Below are 14,072 nucleotides of genomic sequence, written 5' to 3'. Positions count from 1 at the left end.
TCTCTTGAAGGGACCTACAGTGCTCAATGTTATCACGTTGTATCACATTGTGTATCTCCAACAGCAGCGCTCATCCTCTATTGCTTGCAGTTCCTCAAGATGCTGCCATAATTTTTAACCCAAATACAAGCACGGGTTTTGTGAACTGAAGGGGCCTCTTCCCAGGAAAGAGAAAGGGCAGAATCTGGGACCCTGACATATCCTGACCGATTATTTGAGGGAAAGTTGGAGTATATGTTCTTTCAGAGGCGGAAGGAAACTTTTATAAGACGATTATGATCATGAGTTCCGTGACTTAGCAGAAAATGCTTTGATTTTCTGGTATGGATAGAAGGGCGGATGGAGGCTAAGGGAGAAGAAACCTGATTTCTTGGTCAGGGGCAGTTGAATAGAAGCGTTCCTAAGTTCACTGGAACTGGAAAAATCCAGGTGGTTGGTCAGGGGACTGTACCTGCGGTGCTTCCTGACACTTTATTCAGGACTCACGTGCCGGTGTGCAGTTAAGGGGCCCGGGAGGCTTCCTGGCCCAGTAAGTTTAGTGTTTGTAATGCTATTGCAGGCAGTTTCCATTCCCAGCAACTGCTCTGCCCACCCGAGTTTCCCCTACTACCGAAACGGCTCAAGGTACCACTTCCATTCCCTTTCTCCAAACCATGCAATAGACTCGTTGGCTCAGAATGGTTGTCCTGGTGTAGGCCTGGCCCACGGAAAAGCTGCGTTTCCGAGGCGGGAGAAAGCAATTTTGTGCGCACAAAGCCGCCCCTAGCCGCACTTTGGCATGAAATGACGCTGAGCAGAGGGAACCTTCCAAACAACACAAGGCCCAGCATCAGAGTCTTACGTAACAATCATGCCTGTATAGTCCCGTTTGCATCCCCAGCTCCTCCTGGGCTCACAGGCCGAGTGGGAGAGGGTCTGAGCTGGGAGGGCCTTTTTCTCTGCCTCACTGGCCTCCCACGCTGGGATTACTTTGGTTTGGGGGCAGACGGTGGGTCATGAGGCTCCATTAATATCTAGATGAGAAGGCAGGGCCACGATAAATGAATCTGCAGCCACAGGGTTGAATTTGGCTTCTCAGAGCTGATGTGGCAATGCCTTACTTCTATTTCAACTGAAAAAAGGAAGGAAACAGAGGCTCCTTCTTAGAAAAATAAGTCACTGGCTGCTCCGACCCAAGAGGCGAGGGTGCTTACCCACTGGATCTTGGTCCAGGGGCCTGCGCCTTCCTCTGGAGGGTTCTGAGAAGCAGGCTCCCTCTGCTCCTGGCTGAGAAAGGAGGGCCCTGCCTGCACCCCTCTGCAGGGGACCCCTCCACCCATTGTCAGGGTGCTGGGGGACCGGGGAGGGCCTGAAGGGGACTGCATTTCCACTGGACCAAGACAGTGATGCGTTCCGCCAAATGGACAATTACACAGATTCACCAAGTGAGGGCTCTATTTTCCTCAATGTTTCTGAGTTTCGGGGGTTAGGAAGGAGAGCCTGAGGCTGTCTTCTGCTCAGCTCTTACTCTGGGAGGGGGTACAGCACAGTCCTGGCCCAGAGAAATAGGCAGGGCCCCAGGCTGTCACCCTGGGTGACAAGGCCCCATTAGAGTTTGTCTCACTAGAAGGTGCAGCCCAGGTCTCAGCTGAGGTATATTAACTGGTCACCTTGAAGTACCCTGACACACGGGCCCTCCGCCACGAGGCAGACGCAGGAGATCCCGGTAAACTCTGACTCTTACCAATGCTTCTCTTTCAATGTGCTAGCCTTTCCCACCTCTGTCGTCGTCCCTACTAGGCGTGCCGTCTCCTCGGGGGAGTGGCAGGGAAGGCTGTGCCCAGAGGCCCGTTGCCACAGCACTGTCCCCCACTTGGAATTACTTCTGTTCTGGTTGGAAAACAGACTCTGCCTTGAGGCCCTGCCCTCAGGGCTCCCTCTGACCAGCCTAAGGCCAGACCCCATTCTCATCAGCTGGGGCCCTGGCCACACCACCCTTACCAGCATCTCAGGCACGTCTGTGGACCCTGGGGGACCTCCTTAGCCTATCTTAACACTCAAAGCACCTACTGCGCGTGACGGGCCAGCCCCCCTCCCCCAGCACCGCTGCTCTGACCGCTCCTCCACGTGGGCTGCTGGGCTATGGCTTCGCTCGTCCAGACCAGCCCTGGCTGCTGCCGCCACAGCACCCTGACTCCTCCGTGCCACCCCTCCCTCCCTGCCCCACCCCTGGCACCGATGCTCCTGAACTTAGTCTGTGCTTCTTTGGGGAAGCGAGCCCCAGGGTGACGCGTGAGATGTAGTGGCCCCAGCGGATGGTGCTGGCAGGGAGCTGGTGAGGGAGGGAGGAGACTCCCCTCCCAGGGTCTCCACACCCCCCCCGCCATGAGCCAGAGAGGCTTCCAGGTGTCGCAGGGCAATGGACATGGACACAGGCCAGCTCACTTCCTCCACGGCTTTTAGCAAAGTGGGAAGGGGCAGTGGGAGTAACCCTCCATGTTCTCTTGTCTTCTTTCCCCAGCAAAGAGGCAGAACTATGGCAGTGCCCATCTTGCAAAGGGAAGGAAAGCAATTGGGTGGGTTCGACTGGTTGCCGTTTGTCCTTTCCTCCTTCTCTGATAAGCACGCGGTCCTTCCCTCCTCCTCCCCCCCGGGCCGCACTGGCTTCCCAATTCGGTCCTGGTTTTCTCCGTGTGAGAGAAGAGCATGCATCGGAGGGGGAGCAGCCTCTAGCATTTGTCGTCTTCTTCCGTGTCACTCAGGAGGTCGCTGACGGCTCCACACATCATGCCCGGCCCCGGGCCCCCACGCCTCCGCCGCCGATAGTGCCCGTTGGGCATCTGCCAGCTGTGTCGCAGGGGCGGGGCTGAGCCGATGGTGTTGGCACGGCCCAGGCTGGTGGCCACGGCCGCTTCGAAGGTGAGCGTCTCCTCCTCGCCGCAGTCCGAGGCGTGGGCGTCTTCGTGCAGGGCCAGGTAGGGCTCGGAGATGTAGCGCTGCGGGGAGGGGTGGCCGTGCGGGGGCCTGGAAGACTCAGGCAGGCCGGCGTCGTTGCTCTCCAGAGCCCGGGAGGTCAGCGGGGAGCCGCCCTCGCTTCCATCCGCCGGCGGAGAGATGCTTCCCGTGTGTCGAATCAGGGAGCTGTAGGACAGGAGGGGCCGAGGCTTCGGAGGGACGGGTGGGAGCTGCCGACGACTTCGTCTTGGGGTGCTGGTGTCAGAGATGGAGGGGATGGAGCTCTCACTCAAGGAGCCTGTGCCCTGTACAGCAGGAGAGACGTGGCAGGTGAGACTGGGCTTGGCACCCTGCTCCGGTCCCTAACCGTCCTCCAGGAAGCCCTGGAGAAGGGGTCCAGGCTGGAGTCACATCCACGCAGGGACGACAGGAGATTGACACATCAACACCATTCAGACTGGGGCGTGTCAATTTGTAATGCAGGCTGGGTTCGGTTTTCTGGGAGTCTTGTTAAACTACAGACCCAGGCCCGGAAGACCTGGGGGAGCCTGAGACTGTGCATGTCTAACGGGCTGCCAGGCGCTGCCGGCCACAGCCCGTGCACTCTGAGTGCGTGGGGCTCTATGTCGAGGGGTGGGCAAAGCCAAAGTAGGTTTCCAGTTGTGAGTACACGAAACTGTTTGATTTTCCATACGAACAACTGTAAACCTACCCCCCCCCCCCCCCCCCCCGCCATCAAAGTGGCCCATTGACAGACTTGAACGTGTTGAGAAGGAGCACGAATGCTTGGCGTTGCTCATCTGGGAAGTGCGTCTGAGGGAAGGGCATGCTCCCTGAGGTTATTTCAGCTTCTACACCAAGCATGTCAAACTCGTGGTCGGCGGGCCACATGCCTTGTTTATTTACACCCTCATATGCTGGTTCAGGCCTTACTTGACCTGCTCAGGCATTCCCCGGGGTCCCTGGGCTGCAGGACAGTTTCTCAAGGTGTGTGTGACCTATGAGCCAGCAGCTCCAAATCTCCTGGGGAAGGGTCCCACCCAGTGCAGAATTCCGGGCGGCGGGCCTCACTACCGAAACAGCAGCCTCAAGGTGCCGGGCATGTGCCATTTAACAAGCCACAGGGGATTCTCTTCTGCACGAAAAACTTGAAAACCACCGCTCTAGAAGCCACTTCCCCAGGTCTAGCTGACTGTCCCACTGCTGTGGAGCGGACCTCCCCTCTGGGCTCTGAGAACCTCGGGGAGAAGTGGGGCGGGAGTGAGGGGTGGTCGTGAGGGGGAAAGCAGGCCAGAGAATGGCCTCTGGTAGTTACTTCTTAGGCACAGGCTGGTGTTTCTACAACAGGCCGGAAGGAGGCTGACAGCCAGGGAAATGAACTTGAATCACTGTTCCAACGCATACCAAGGCTCATGTGACTGATCCATGAACATTTTCCGGCTAACGGACCATCCTTCTCCCCTAAATCTGGCTGAGACATTTGTCAACTTATTTGTTGTGACTCTGTACCTCAAGATTCTGAGGACTGGAGTGGAATGACCCCTAGACACCCTTGTCTTTCTTGGGGGGACGGTCCGCTTTTCTGTGAATTCATATTAGAGCACACGGCATCAAGTACACGTCAGACCTAGGTCTTTGTGGGTGCTGGGTGGCCCCCTTTTGCACCTAACGTTAACGACCACCCTTCCTGGTCTTTCTGCACAGGCTCGGCTTCCTCTCCATGCTCACCTGTCTGTTGGGCGTCTGTGACCTGCCCTCACTGGGCGACCTGGACTGGCGACGCTCTGGGGACTCCCAGTCGGCCTGGGTCCCTCGCTCCTCTGAGTTGCAGCGGGAGACATCGGGGGAGAGAAGATGCTTTCGCTCTTTCGATCGTCCCCGCTCTCTGCCCCCTGAGCGGTGGGTGTCAGACTTGTGGCCTGGGAGAGATGACAAAAGCAACTGATCACAACTCAACTCAGCCCACATTGGGCGCTGAAAAGAAAGAGAAGTCTCGGAGCCTGGGGCTGGGTGCCCAAGGCCCTGGCTTCTCCGGCGTGTCAGCAGGAGGTCTGAAAGGGAGACGGAAGAGAAAGGCCAGAGAATCACCCTTGGGCAACGAGGTGAGTGTGCAAGTCCAAGGGTGAAATCATTTCTCTCCTGCTGCTCTTTCTGCTACAACACAGTTTAGAATCATTGCCAACTAGCGGGCCCAGCAATCCCCTATGTCCTGAACATGGGTGTGTAACTTTAGGGGGTGAAGATGACAGCAGTAGAAGGAAATTAAGAAGTTGCTAGGAACTAAATACTCTGGCATTACATCAGCTGTGACATTGAGAATCCTTGGACTTCAGTTCGAGTCTCAAGTCTGCCAGTTACTGGCCCTATGATACAGGGAAGTCACTGCTTTTGTTATCGTCGTTCATCTAGCAAAATAAGAAAGATCCAATATGCAAAGCCATGCCAGGGAGCACTCTCTGGGTTGAAGTGGACTTGGTGGTTAAAGCCCAGCCCCTGATAGGGGCCTCTAATACATTCCCAAGAAACCCCAAGCATTCTGCAGACCCTCTGAGAACCTCAATTCTAATGACGTCTATAGCCCTGGTCTGCAAGGAAGACTCTCCTGGGCCTGTTTCAGGGTGTGCGTCAGATATAGGACCCCTTTGGTAAGGAGCACTCTTCCTTAACCCTTATCGGAATTCTCTTCCAGAGATCTCCAGTCCTTGCCAGAACCTTCCCATCCAGGCAGGAGCCCGAAAGGCGAACAGGGCAGACCTCCTTACCCGAGTCCGAGTTCAGGCGGTGGGCTGACAGCCGAAGGGAGGAGTGGTAACTCCGGCGCCGGGACTTGTAGGTGTTTTCACTGCTTCGCTCCATGGAGAATTCCTCCAGCCACGAGGAATTTGAACGCTTGTCCCGAATAGTGGAAAACGAACGTCTCATGGAGCTGGGGTCTGTTACTACCTGGAAACATGAGCCCGCCCGAGGAACACAAGGTATGGATTAATCACTGGACGGGTCTAAAAGAAAGAAGTGGGACTGAGGTGGCTGAAGATTGCAAACTGTAACCACCCTTGAATCCCTCTTGCTTAGACCTTAGCTGGAGGAGGCTGTGGCGGAAAGGGTCTTTATGTTAGGTGTTTAATCACTGGTCCAGGGTCTCCCCTTTACGCTCAGGAGAGCAAGTGGCTGAGCCTACTTTGCAAGCTTCCCATGGAGCCACCTCCCACAGGGACTCAGCCAGGACCTGCAGTGAACCTTGAGCCTCACTTTGAAATATGTGAGGGCAATTGTCGAAACGTCTGTGCCATGAAAGAAGCATGGCTTGGGCTTTGGCGTTCACCAGAGAAGGCCTATCCTACAGCACCAGAACAGAGGAGACCTTGTCATGGAGCAGCTACTAGGAATGTGTTGCTCTCCATCATCCATCCCACCTCCCACCTCAAACTTGGGCATTTCGATTTGCTACAGCTGCTAAAAACAGATCCACGTAAACTTCTTGTCTCTGTCAAAACTTAATGTAAGACAGACAGACAGAAAAAAGAAGCCAGGAAAACAGACAAAGAAATGAGGCATGGCCTGTACTGGTTAGGACAGACAGTCCCGACACAGAGCTATGTATGTTTAAGTAACTGCCTACATGCTTGAGGAGCCAGAAAAGGAAGGAGAAATACACAGCAGAAATCCTGGGAAGCATTTCTGCATGGCTGGTTGAGTCTGGAGGATGCTGTGCCCATCTGGAGGGAATTTTGCTATCGAGGCTGTTGTGCTTAGGGCTCCAGTGAAAGCACGTTGTAGAGAGAAGGCCCACGAGCCAGGTTTTGCTCACAGGGAAGGCGTGAGGGCAAGTCTAAGGCTCACCTGAAAATAGCAGATGTTTTTCCATAACCCACCAATTCAGCCCAGGATGCCACTGCATATGGTAGGTGGTTGCTTTTTACCTGGGGATCCACAGTCAGGCGTGGCATAGAGGATGCCCTCCCCGATCCCGCATGCTCCTGGGTGTCCGGAGGAAGGTAGATGCCATGGTTAGAGGGCTGCACGCTTTTTAATTCACTAAACTCTGGCTCCTGGAAATAAACACAGCCAAGCTTGTGGGACTTGGTTCCATCTCATTGCTTCTCATTTCCAGTGGCTGATCCTGCCTCCTCCACACCAAGAATGGCTTTTAGAAGAGAGACTTGCATCTTTAAGGTCTGTTTTGTGTGTGTGTGTGTCTATATGTGCAGATATGTGGTATACCAGATGTCCCAAACAGTAAAGATCACTAAGCAACGCCTCAGATTTTATAGCTTTATAAAAAAACATTATTGGTCACAATACTTTTTAGATATGTGAAGTTTACTTTTTGAGAGTTGGTACTGTTGGATTTATTCTTTTAACCTAAGAAGCTATTTGTCAATGATATGGAAACCAGTATTCTAAAGAAAGTCAGAAATACCTGATGTCAAATGTATTTTCTCAAACCTTAAGAGACATGATCTTACTAGCAAAGAGTTTTCTTATGATTGGAATCATCTCAAAAAAAATTCGGTGGGTGGACATCTGCTAGGGATGCTCTAGACTGGTACAGTATAATAGAAATATAATGCAGACCAATTATGTAATTTTAAATTTCCTAGTAACTGCATTAAAAAACATGAAAATTAATATACTTATGTAACCCAATATACCCACATATTCTCATGCCAATATATAATCAATGTAAAAATGGAGCACATCTCAGGCCCTCAATCGTCACATGTGGGCAATGGCTATTGTCCTGTGCCACTCTAGAGCAGTAGGAGGTTGGAGTGACTATCTTTAAAGTCCTGTCCAATGCTGTTATGTTATTTTCCTGGTCAAAGAATGTCAGTTTGGCAAGTGCAACTGCTCTAAAGAGATGGCTAGTGTCACTCCAGAGAGTGGAGCTGCCTCAGAAATTTTACTTGGCTCACCAAAGCAACCTAGGAATATCTCAGACATCTGGAGATGATACCAGAAAAAAAGCTAGTTTTGGAAATGACACTCTAAAAACACCGGCGTCTGAGTAGGGCGCTGCTGAAAGTCAGCCTCCATGACCACTGGCTGAGCGGTGTCTGTGGGAGGGCTGCATCCCAGGACCTGTGATGTGTGCATTTGAGGAAGTCAGTGTATGCAGGACATGCTTTATATAGTACACAAGTCTGACTCGAAACACATGTGGTAACAACACTGCAGTCTACGAGTGTCAGAGGTGGTGCAACACACACACACGTCACGGCCACGCCTCAGCACGTAGAGCAGGGCCCCCGAGGGATGGGCAGGAGTACACAGTGGTGAGTGTGGAGCACAGGCTGACACCTGAATCACAGACACCGGTACTGACAATGAGATGGACACATATCCAAAAGTCCTGGCACTACGGCTCAGCCCTGGGGAACCCGCAGAAATAAAAAAAATCTTCCTGTGAAAGAAAGGACACATTATTATTTTTACCACCAGACACATCACCAGGCAAGCCTTAAAATGCTGAGAGGCCCTTTTAAGGATCAAGCTATCAGTACCAATTAGGCCCCGGGCCTTGGTGCTAATTTCCTCAGAGAATTCCTCCAAGGCTTCCCACCCACGTTGCCAAGAATACACCCAGGCACTCACATGCTGGCATCCCAGTCAGTGTGTGGTCCAGCTGTCTCCCCTACCCAACCAGGTACACTCCCTGGACTCAGAAACCACAGGCGAAGAATCACCCATTTGTTTGAGCTACTGAAATGTTCTGCTCCCTCAGACATGCAGGTCACTCTCCACCCACACCATCCCCTCAGGATAGCTCAGGGGTACACAGGAGCAGTGGGGGAGGGGTTGGGAGAGAAAAACACAGATGAATTATAATCAAAGTGACATGGATCTCAGTACAAGCTGTCTACCTGGACTTTTGCAAATGTTGGGTTTTGTCTTTTTCTCTCCAGGCAATAAACACTTGAGCTTTAATTCTAAACCCGGGTGGGAATTTGATGGCTGCTGAGCTAAGAATAATGGTAAGTAAAGTCTGTTATCTTTGGGAATCGAAGTTTAGGGTTTGCTAATATTAAAGTTTAACCTGTCCTCTCTTCTTCAAGCTTAGATTGGACTCAGTAGGTTTCTCGGGAATTTCACCATTTATGCTAATTAAAAACTTTGGGCTCAGGAAAGTGATTTCAGGGACCCCTTAGGATGTGTTTGAACCTCTAGAACAGTGGTCGGCAAACTCATTAGTCAACAGAGCCAAATATCAACAGTACAACGATTGAAATTTCTTTTGAGAGCCTAATTTTTTAAACTTAAACTTCTTCTAACGCCACTTCTTCAAAATAGACTCGCCCAGGCCGTGGTATTTTGTGGAAGAGCCACACTCAAGGGGCCAAAGAGCCGCATGTGGCTCGCGAGCCGCAGTTTGCTGACCACTGCTCTAGAATGGTGGCCAATTTGTCTGAACCTGCAGAGGCAAGAGCCTCTTGCATCTCCTGGTGGAAAGGCTACCCCTGAATTCTCCAGGAGGCTAAGCTGCCCAGTGGGTGCCACTCATTCTATGAGGGTTTCTCCTAAAGCTCCTTACCAAAGGCAAGATTTTAAGATGCCCCAGGGCAGTGGTCGGCAAACTCCTTAGTCAACAGAGCCAAATATCAACAGTACAACGACTGAAATTTCTTTTGAGAGCCGAAAACCGACTTCTGCGCATGGGCCACGAAGTTTTAATCGCACTGTACGTGTGCGCCCGCACATGGTATTTTGTGGAAGAGCCACACTCAAGGGGCCAAAGAGCCGCCTGTGGCTTGCTAGCCACGGTTTGCCGACCACTGCCCCAGGGCATCAACGAATAGGGCTTGGGCTGAAGCAACATACATCAGCCGATAAGGGGCCCTTGAGGTGGTAAAACCTACAGAGGAAGCATTTGTCAGAGAACATGAGAAATTCCGCCAGGAAAGGGAGACAGCAGGAAACTCCCGGGGTCCTTGGTTGAGGGAACAGAAAGGGTTTTCCGGCTGGATTGTGGCTATGAAATCAAATTTGGAAAAGCGTGGGAGGGGTCAGCAAACTAGGGAACTGTTGTGAAGTCTTGTGCCTCATTTCACTCACCAGAGCCTGCTCCTCCTGGAACTGCCCATCATCGGCGGGGTCCATACACGCCAGCTGGAATATTTCCTGGGGGGAGAGCGGACTCATCGAAGGGTACCCACTCCGGCCACTCCTGAAAAGCAATGCCACGTTCAGAGGTAATGAGTGCACGAGCGAGAAACAGATATGCCATCGCCACCACTACCCAGTCCAGCCAGGGCAACACCCTTTAGTCTTGGCGGGCTTTTAGCTTACAGGTAACTGGCCCTAGAATAGAAACTCTTAAACAACAACAAACAAACCACACACACACACACACTGAGAAAGCACTGTTTTCAACCTGCATTTGGAATCCTTCCTCACTCGGCTGGTGACTCATATCTGTGATGAATGACATCATTTGTCACACTCAGCCATATGGAAGACCAATGCTAGATTGTAAACCGGTTTCTCCATTAGGCGGAAAAATGCCATACTTTAAACAGTGAACAGTCTGTTTAAATATTAAGCAGTCATGGTCTTTTAAAAAAATTTCCTCCACGCTCAGTAAGAATATGGCTCTATTGTGCCAACATCCCTGGCCAAACCAAACAATTCAGTGCCAGACACTGTGTCTGTTGGTTCAGGAGCTCGGTGGAAGGATTCCAGAGGGCGGTGAGGAGGTGACCTTCCCTGGGTTGGTGGCTCTGTAGAAGAACGCTTAAATGGTGATGTAAGAGAACACGACAAAGTCAGCCAAGTACTTAGAGGCTCTGAGTGAAAGGTATGGGAAGCTGCCTGTTACTAAACCACTGGGTGGTCGCTGTAGACACTCTTAGCCAATGCGATCCACGGGGCTGGTTAGGAGAGAGAGTAAGCCAATTTTCTAAAAATTTGGCAGCTGCTGCCATTCACTGGTAAATAGATACCCTCTGACCTGCTCAAGAGTGAACTTCCTGATCCTGGGAGGAGGGACAACCGTTAGTGACTGGCAGCTAGGAGAGAGATGAAGACCATCATCTCGTAATTGTGTCTACTGTTAATGGCTCTAAGTCCTGAGCAAGGGCTGCCAGTTGCTTCAAAATATTCCATAGGTGCGACTTACTGGAATCACAGGAAAAGGGTTGAATAGCAGCATTTTCACAACTGCTACAGAGCATCTGCTATTCAATGACTTAATATCCATCGTCTTCTCCTGAGAACAAGGTGAGCACTGCTGTTTAAGAAATAGGTCCCCCTTTACCCCACAGAGAGAATCCCCAACAGGTAGAGAGGACCCTTAGAATCACTGAACAACCTCAGAGTTCAATACTTTGACCTTCTGCTTCTCGTTGTTAGGATCGAGTCCAGAATCCTGAACATGGCCTCTCCCATGATCTGGTCCTTACCTACCTCAGAAGCCTTTGCTTACACACTTCAGCCCTTGCTCCTTGAATTCCAGACACACGGGACTCTTAGGTCACTGACTGTGGCAGGCTCCTTTCTGCTTCAAGGCCTGAATACAGGCTACCCCCTGAGAAACCTTTCCATGGTATTTTTAATTCAGCCTTCAAAATGCTTATCAAAAGTCACCTCCGTAAGGAAATCTGTTCTCTCTCCCACGTAACTGGTCAGATCTCCCTCTCACATGCACTCAGCTCATACTGCATTTGTTTCTTCCTATCCTTTACCAGAACTGTGATTATTCACTGAAAATACGTTTTTTCATTCCAATAATTCTGTTTCATGTCTGGTTTCCCACCAGAGGCAAGCTTAATGAGGGAGGAGCCCTGTCCGTCAGAGTCACCACTCTCCTCTGAGCAGTCTCTACGTGCACAAGGCAAAGCTCTAGAAACACAGATGGTCCTGAGGAAGCAGCCGGCTGCTCCCCCAGTGTCCCCATCTCAGGAAATGTACCAGCATCCACCAGAACCCTGGGGCCATCCTTGACTCCTCCCTCTTCTTCCTCCACAGAGCACAGCAATCACCAAAGCCTCCATTACCTCTCAAGTCTGATCTTCTCCCCTCATTTCTATCTTGTTAGTCCAAGCCACAGTCATTAATAATTGACACCACTGCAGTCACTTACTAAGTGGTGTCCTGTCTCTTGACTCGCTCTCCTCCAATCCACTGAATCCATGCTGGGACCACGAATGATCTTTGTAAAGTGCAAATCGGATCTTGTCACTCTGAGGCATTATCCTTGGATGAAACTGAACTTCTGGGTCCTGCTTGTGTGGCTACTGTGTCCTGACCCGTGTCGCTCTCTAAGCTCAAAACCTGCCACCTCCAGGAACTGTGCTCCACCTAACAGGTTGGATTCTTTAAATTTACCACACCTCGCCTCTCCTCTCTGGAAGAGCTGGCCTTCGAGTCTCACTTACCTGTTGCTTCACAGGGAAGCCTCCCCGACTCTCAGAGTAGACAGATGCCTCCTTTATTTGCACAGCATCACAACAAATGCCTCTGCATTTTAACTGTTATCTTTCATTTCTTTTTCAGGATCTGTCTCTACAGGGACTGTGATCATATTGACTGCCACATCCCCAGTACCCAAGCCAGCTTTGGAGTCACATAAATTATTGGTCAACTCAGTGAGGAAGAGAAGGCAGAGTGAGCCTATGATGGGAGGTAATTTGTACAGCAAATTGGTGTGGATAAGACAGATCGAATTGCCGGGTGGGGTGGTGGGGGGAGAGGGAGTCCCCCCTCCATTTCTAAGCCAAGAACCCTTGGAAAACACTAAATCCTTCCAATGAGGTGGTCTCACTCTGTAATCTTACCTCCTTCCTGCACAGATCAAAGAGCAACACCTACTTGTTTTCTGCAGACAGGAGACTCTACACCCTGCTACCTCATCACATCAAATGTTTGCTAAAATGCTTCATGGCCTTGGTCATGACTCTGGGCCTTTTCTTCCAAATGCATTGGGTTGTGACCTCTGAAAACGATGCTTTTCAAAACCAGGTCCCCAACACCACAGGCAGAAAGAAATTAACGGTGTGAGAGGTTCTAAATGGCATTCTGACAGAGGTCTCACTCCCTTGATAATGACTGAGGTTGTGTAGTGATTACGGATTTCTTGAGAAGCAGGACTGGGGTAAACCCAATCACGAAAGCTCATTTACACTTCATGCCCTTTGCTACTTTAGTACATGCTTGATAGAAAGATAATGTTCCCATAGATGTGTATGACCAAATTGGCGCTAAGGCTGGCTTACAACTCAAAAGAGCTGGCAGATTCCTTAATGAGTTTTTGTCTCCATTGCCAATACAGAAAATAAAGAATTTTTTTTTTTGGCCTGATCTAAGCTTCTTTTTGTTTATTTCACATATAGTGTAGTGGGAAGATTCTAGAGTCAGAAATCAATGACTTAATTCCTGTTTAGCTTTCTACTAGCCATATGGCTTTGGGCCACTTATTTAACCTCTCTGGTGATACTAACATATACCATTCCTGCCCTTGTGTATCCCCAGTGCTCACTGTCTCTCGAGCTGGCCCCAGTACTAACCTGCTCTTCTCTCACCCGTCTTCTCAACCTCAGAGAAAGGCCCATTCAGCTCAGAGTTAGCATTATCTCTTCCGCATTCCCGGGCCTGCATACTGCCGTGAGTGGCAGACACAAACAGGAGAGCCGTGGCCCTCTGGCTTTACTCACAGGCCTGGAGTGGGGTCCTGCTGGAGATAAGGCAGAGCTTTGGCATTGGCGATGATCTCCTGGGGCAGAGACGAGGGCTCCATGCGCTGGAACATGGGTGCGTTTTTCTATAGAAGAAGAAAGGAACTTAAATGACTATGGGAGAAAATGCAATTTACTTGAACATGGCTGATATCTTAATTGACTATTTTAACCTTTGACCCACTGGGTTTCTAATCCCCCGACCATAGAAAGTCCTGAACCCTGAACCCCGGGGATGCACAGGCCTGTCCCTCAGGAGCCCGCAGACTCCTGACCCACCCACCCTACTATCGTTGCCCTTCACCTGTTCCTCCAGCTGCTGCCTCTGCTTCTTCACCTTACTCTGCTTATAGTAGTCCATGATCATCATTGCTGCATAGATTTTGCCCACAGTCAGGTCAGAGGCTGAAAAACACAAATGTGGCATGGGAGGACCAAAGAGGAGACAGGTGGGGGAGAGGGAGGGCG

At 51.0% G+C, this 14,072-nt stretch overlaps 1 protein-coding gene across 3 annotated transcripts in view; it reads right to left on the bottom strand.

Annotated features, from left to right (window-relative positions):
* Window positions 1-2,441: 2,441 nt before the first annotated feature.
* The window catches only part of CACNA1E (calcium voltage-gated channel subunit alpha1 E), a 267,144-nt gene continuing 255,513 nt past the window's right edge, over window positions 2,442-14,072 (bottom strand). For 2 of the 3 annotated variants that reach the window (XM_054711821.1, XM_054711822.1), the window contains 6 exons: window positions 13,909-14,009; window positions 13,584-13,690; window positions 9,988-10,099; window positions 5,697-5,877; window positions 4,663-4,853; window positions 2,442-3,239 (listed from right to left, as the gene is read on the bottom strand). In XM_054711821.1, the coding sequence (XP_054567796.1) occupies window positions 2,709-3,239; window positions 4,663-4,853; window positions 5,697-5,877; window positions 9,988-10,099; window positions 13,584-13,690; window positions 13,909-14,009 (1,223 nt within the window). In that variant the 3' untranslated portion in view covers window positions 2,442-2,708. Of the gene's footprint in view, window positions 3,240-4,662; window positions 4,854-5,696; window positions 5,878-6,854; window positions 6,984-9,987; window positions 10,100-13,583; window positions 13,691-13,908; window positions 14,010-14,072 lie in introns of all 3 variants that reach the window. The other variant, XM_054711820.1, reaches the window with a different exon arrangement.

This window comes from Eptesicus fuscus, chromosome 22 (genome assembly GCF_027574615.1).
Source record: "Eptesicus fuscus isolate TK198812 chromosome 22, DD_ASM_mEF_20220401, whole genome shotgun sequence".
NCBI lineage: Eukaryota > Metazoa > Chordata > Mammalia > Chiroptera > Vespertilionidae > Eptesicus > Eptesicus fuscus.
Note: the sequence above shows the minus strand (reverse complement) of the source record. Positions and strands in the feature narration are given on the sequence as shown.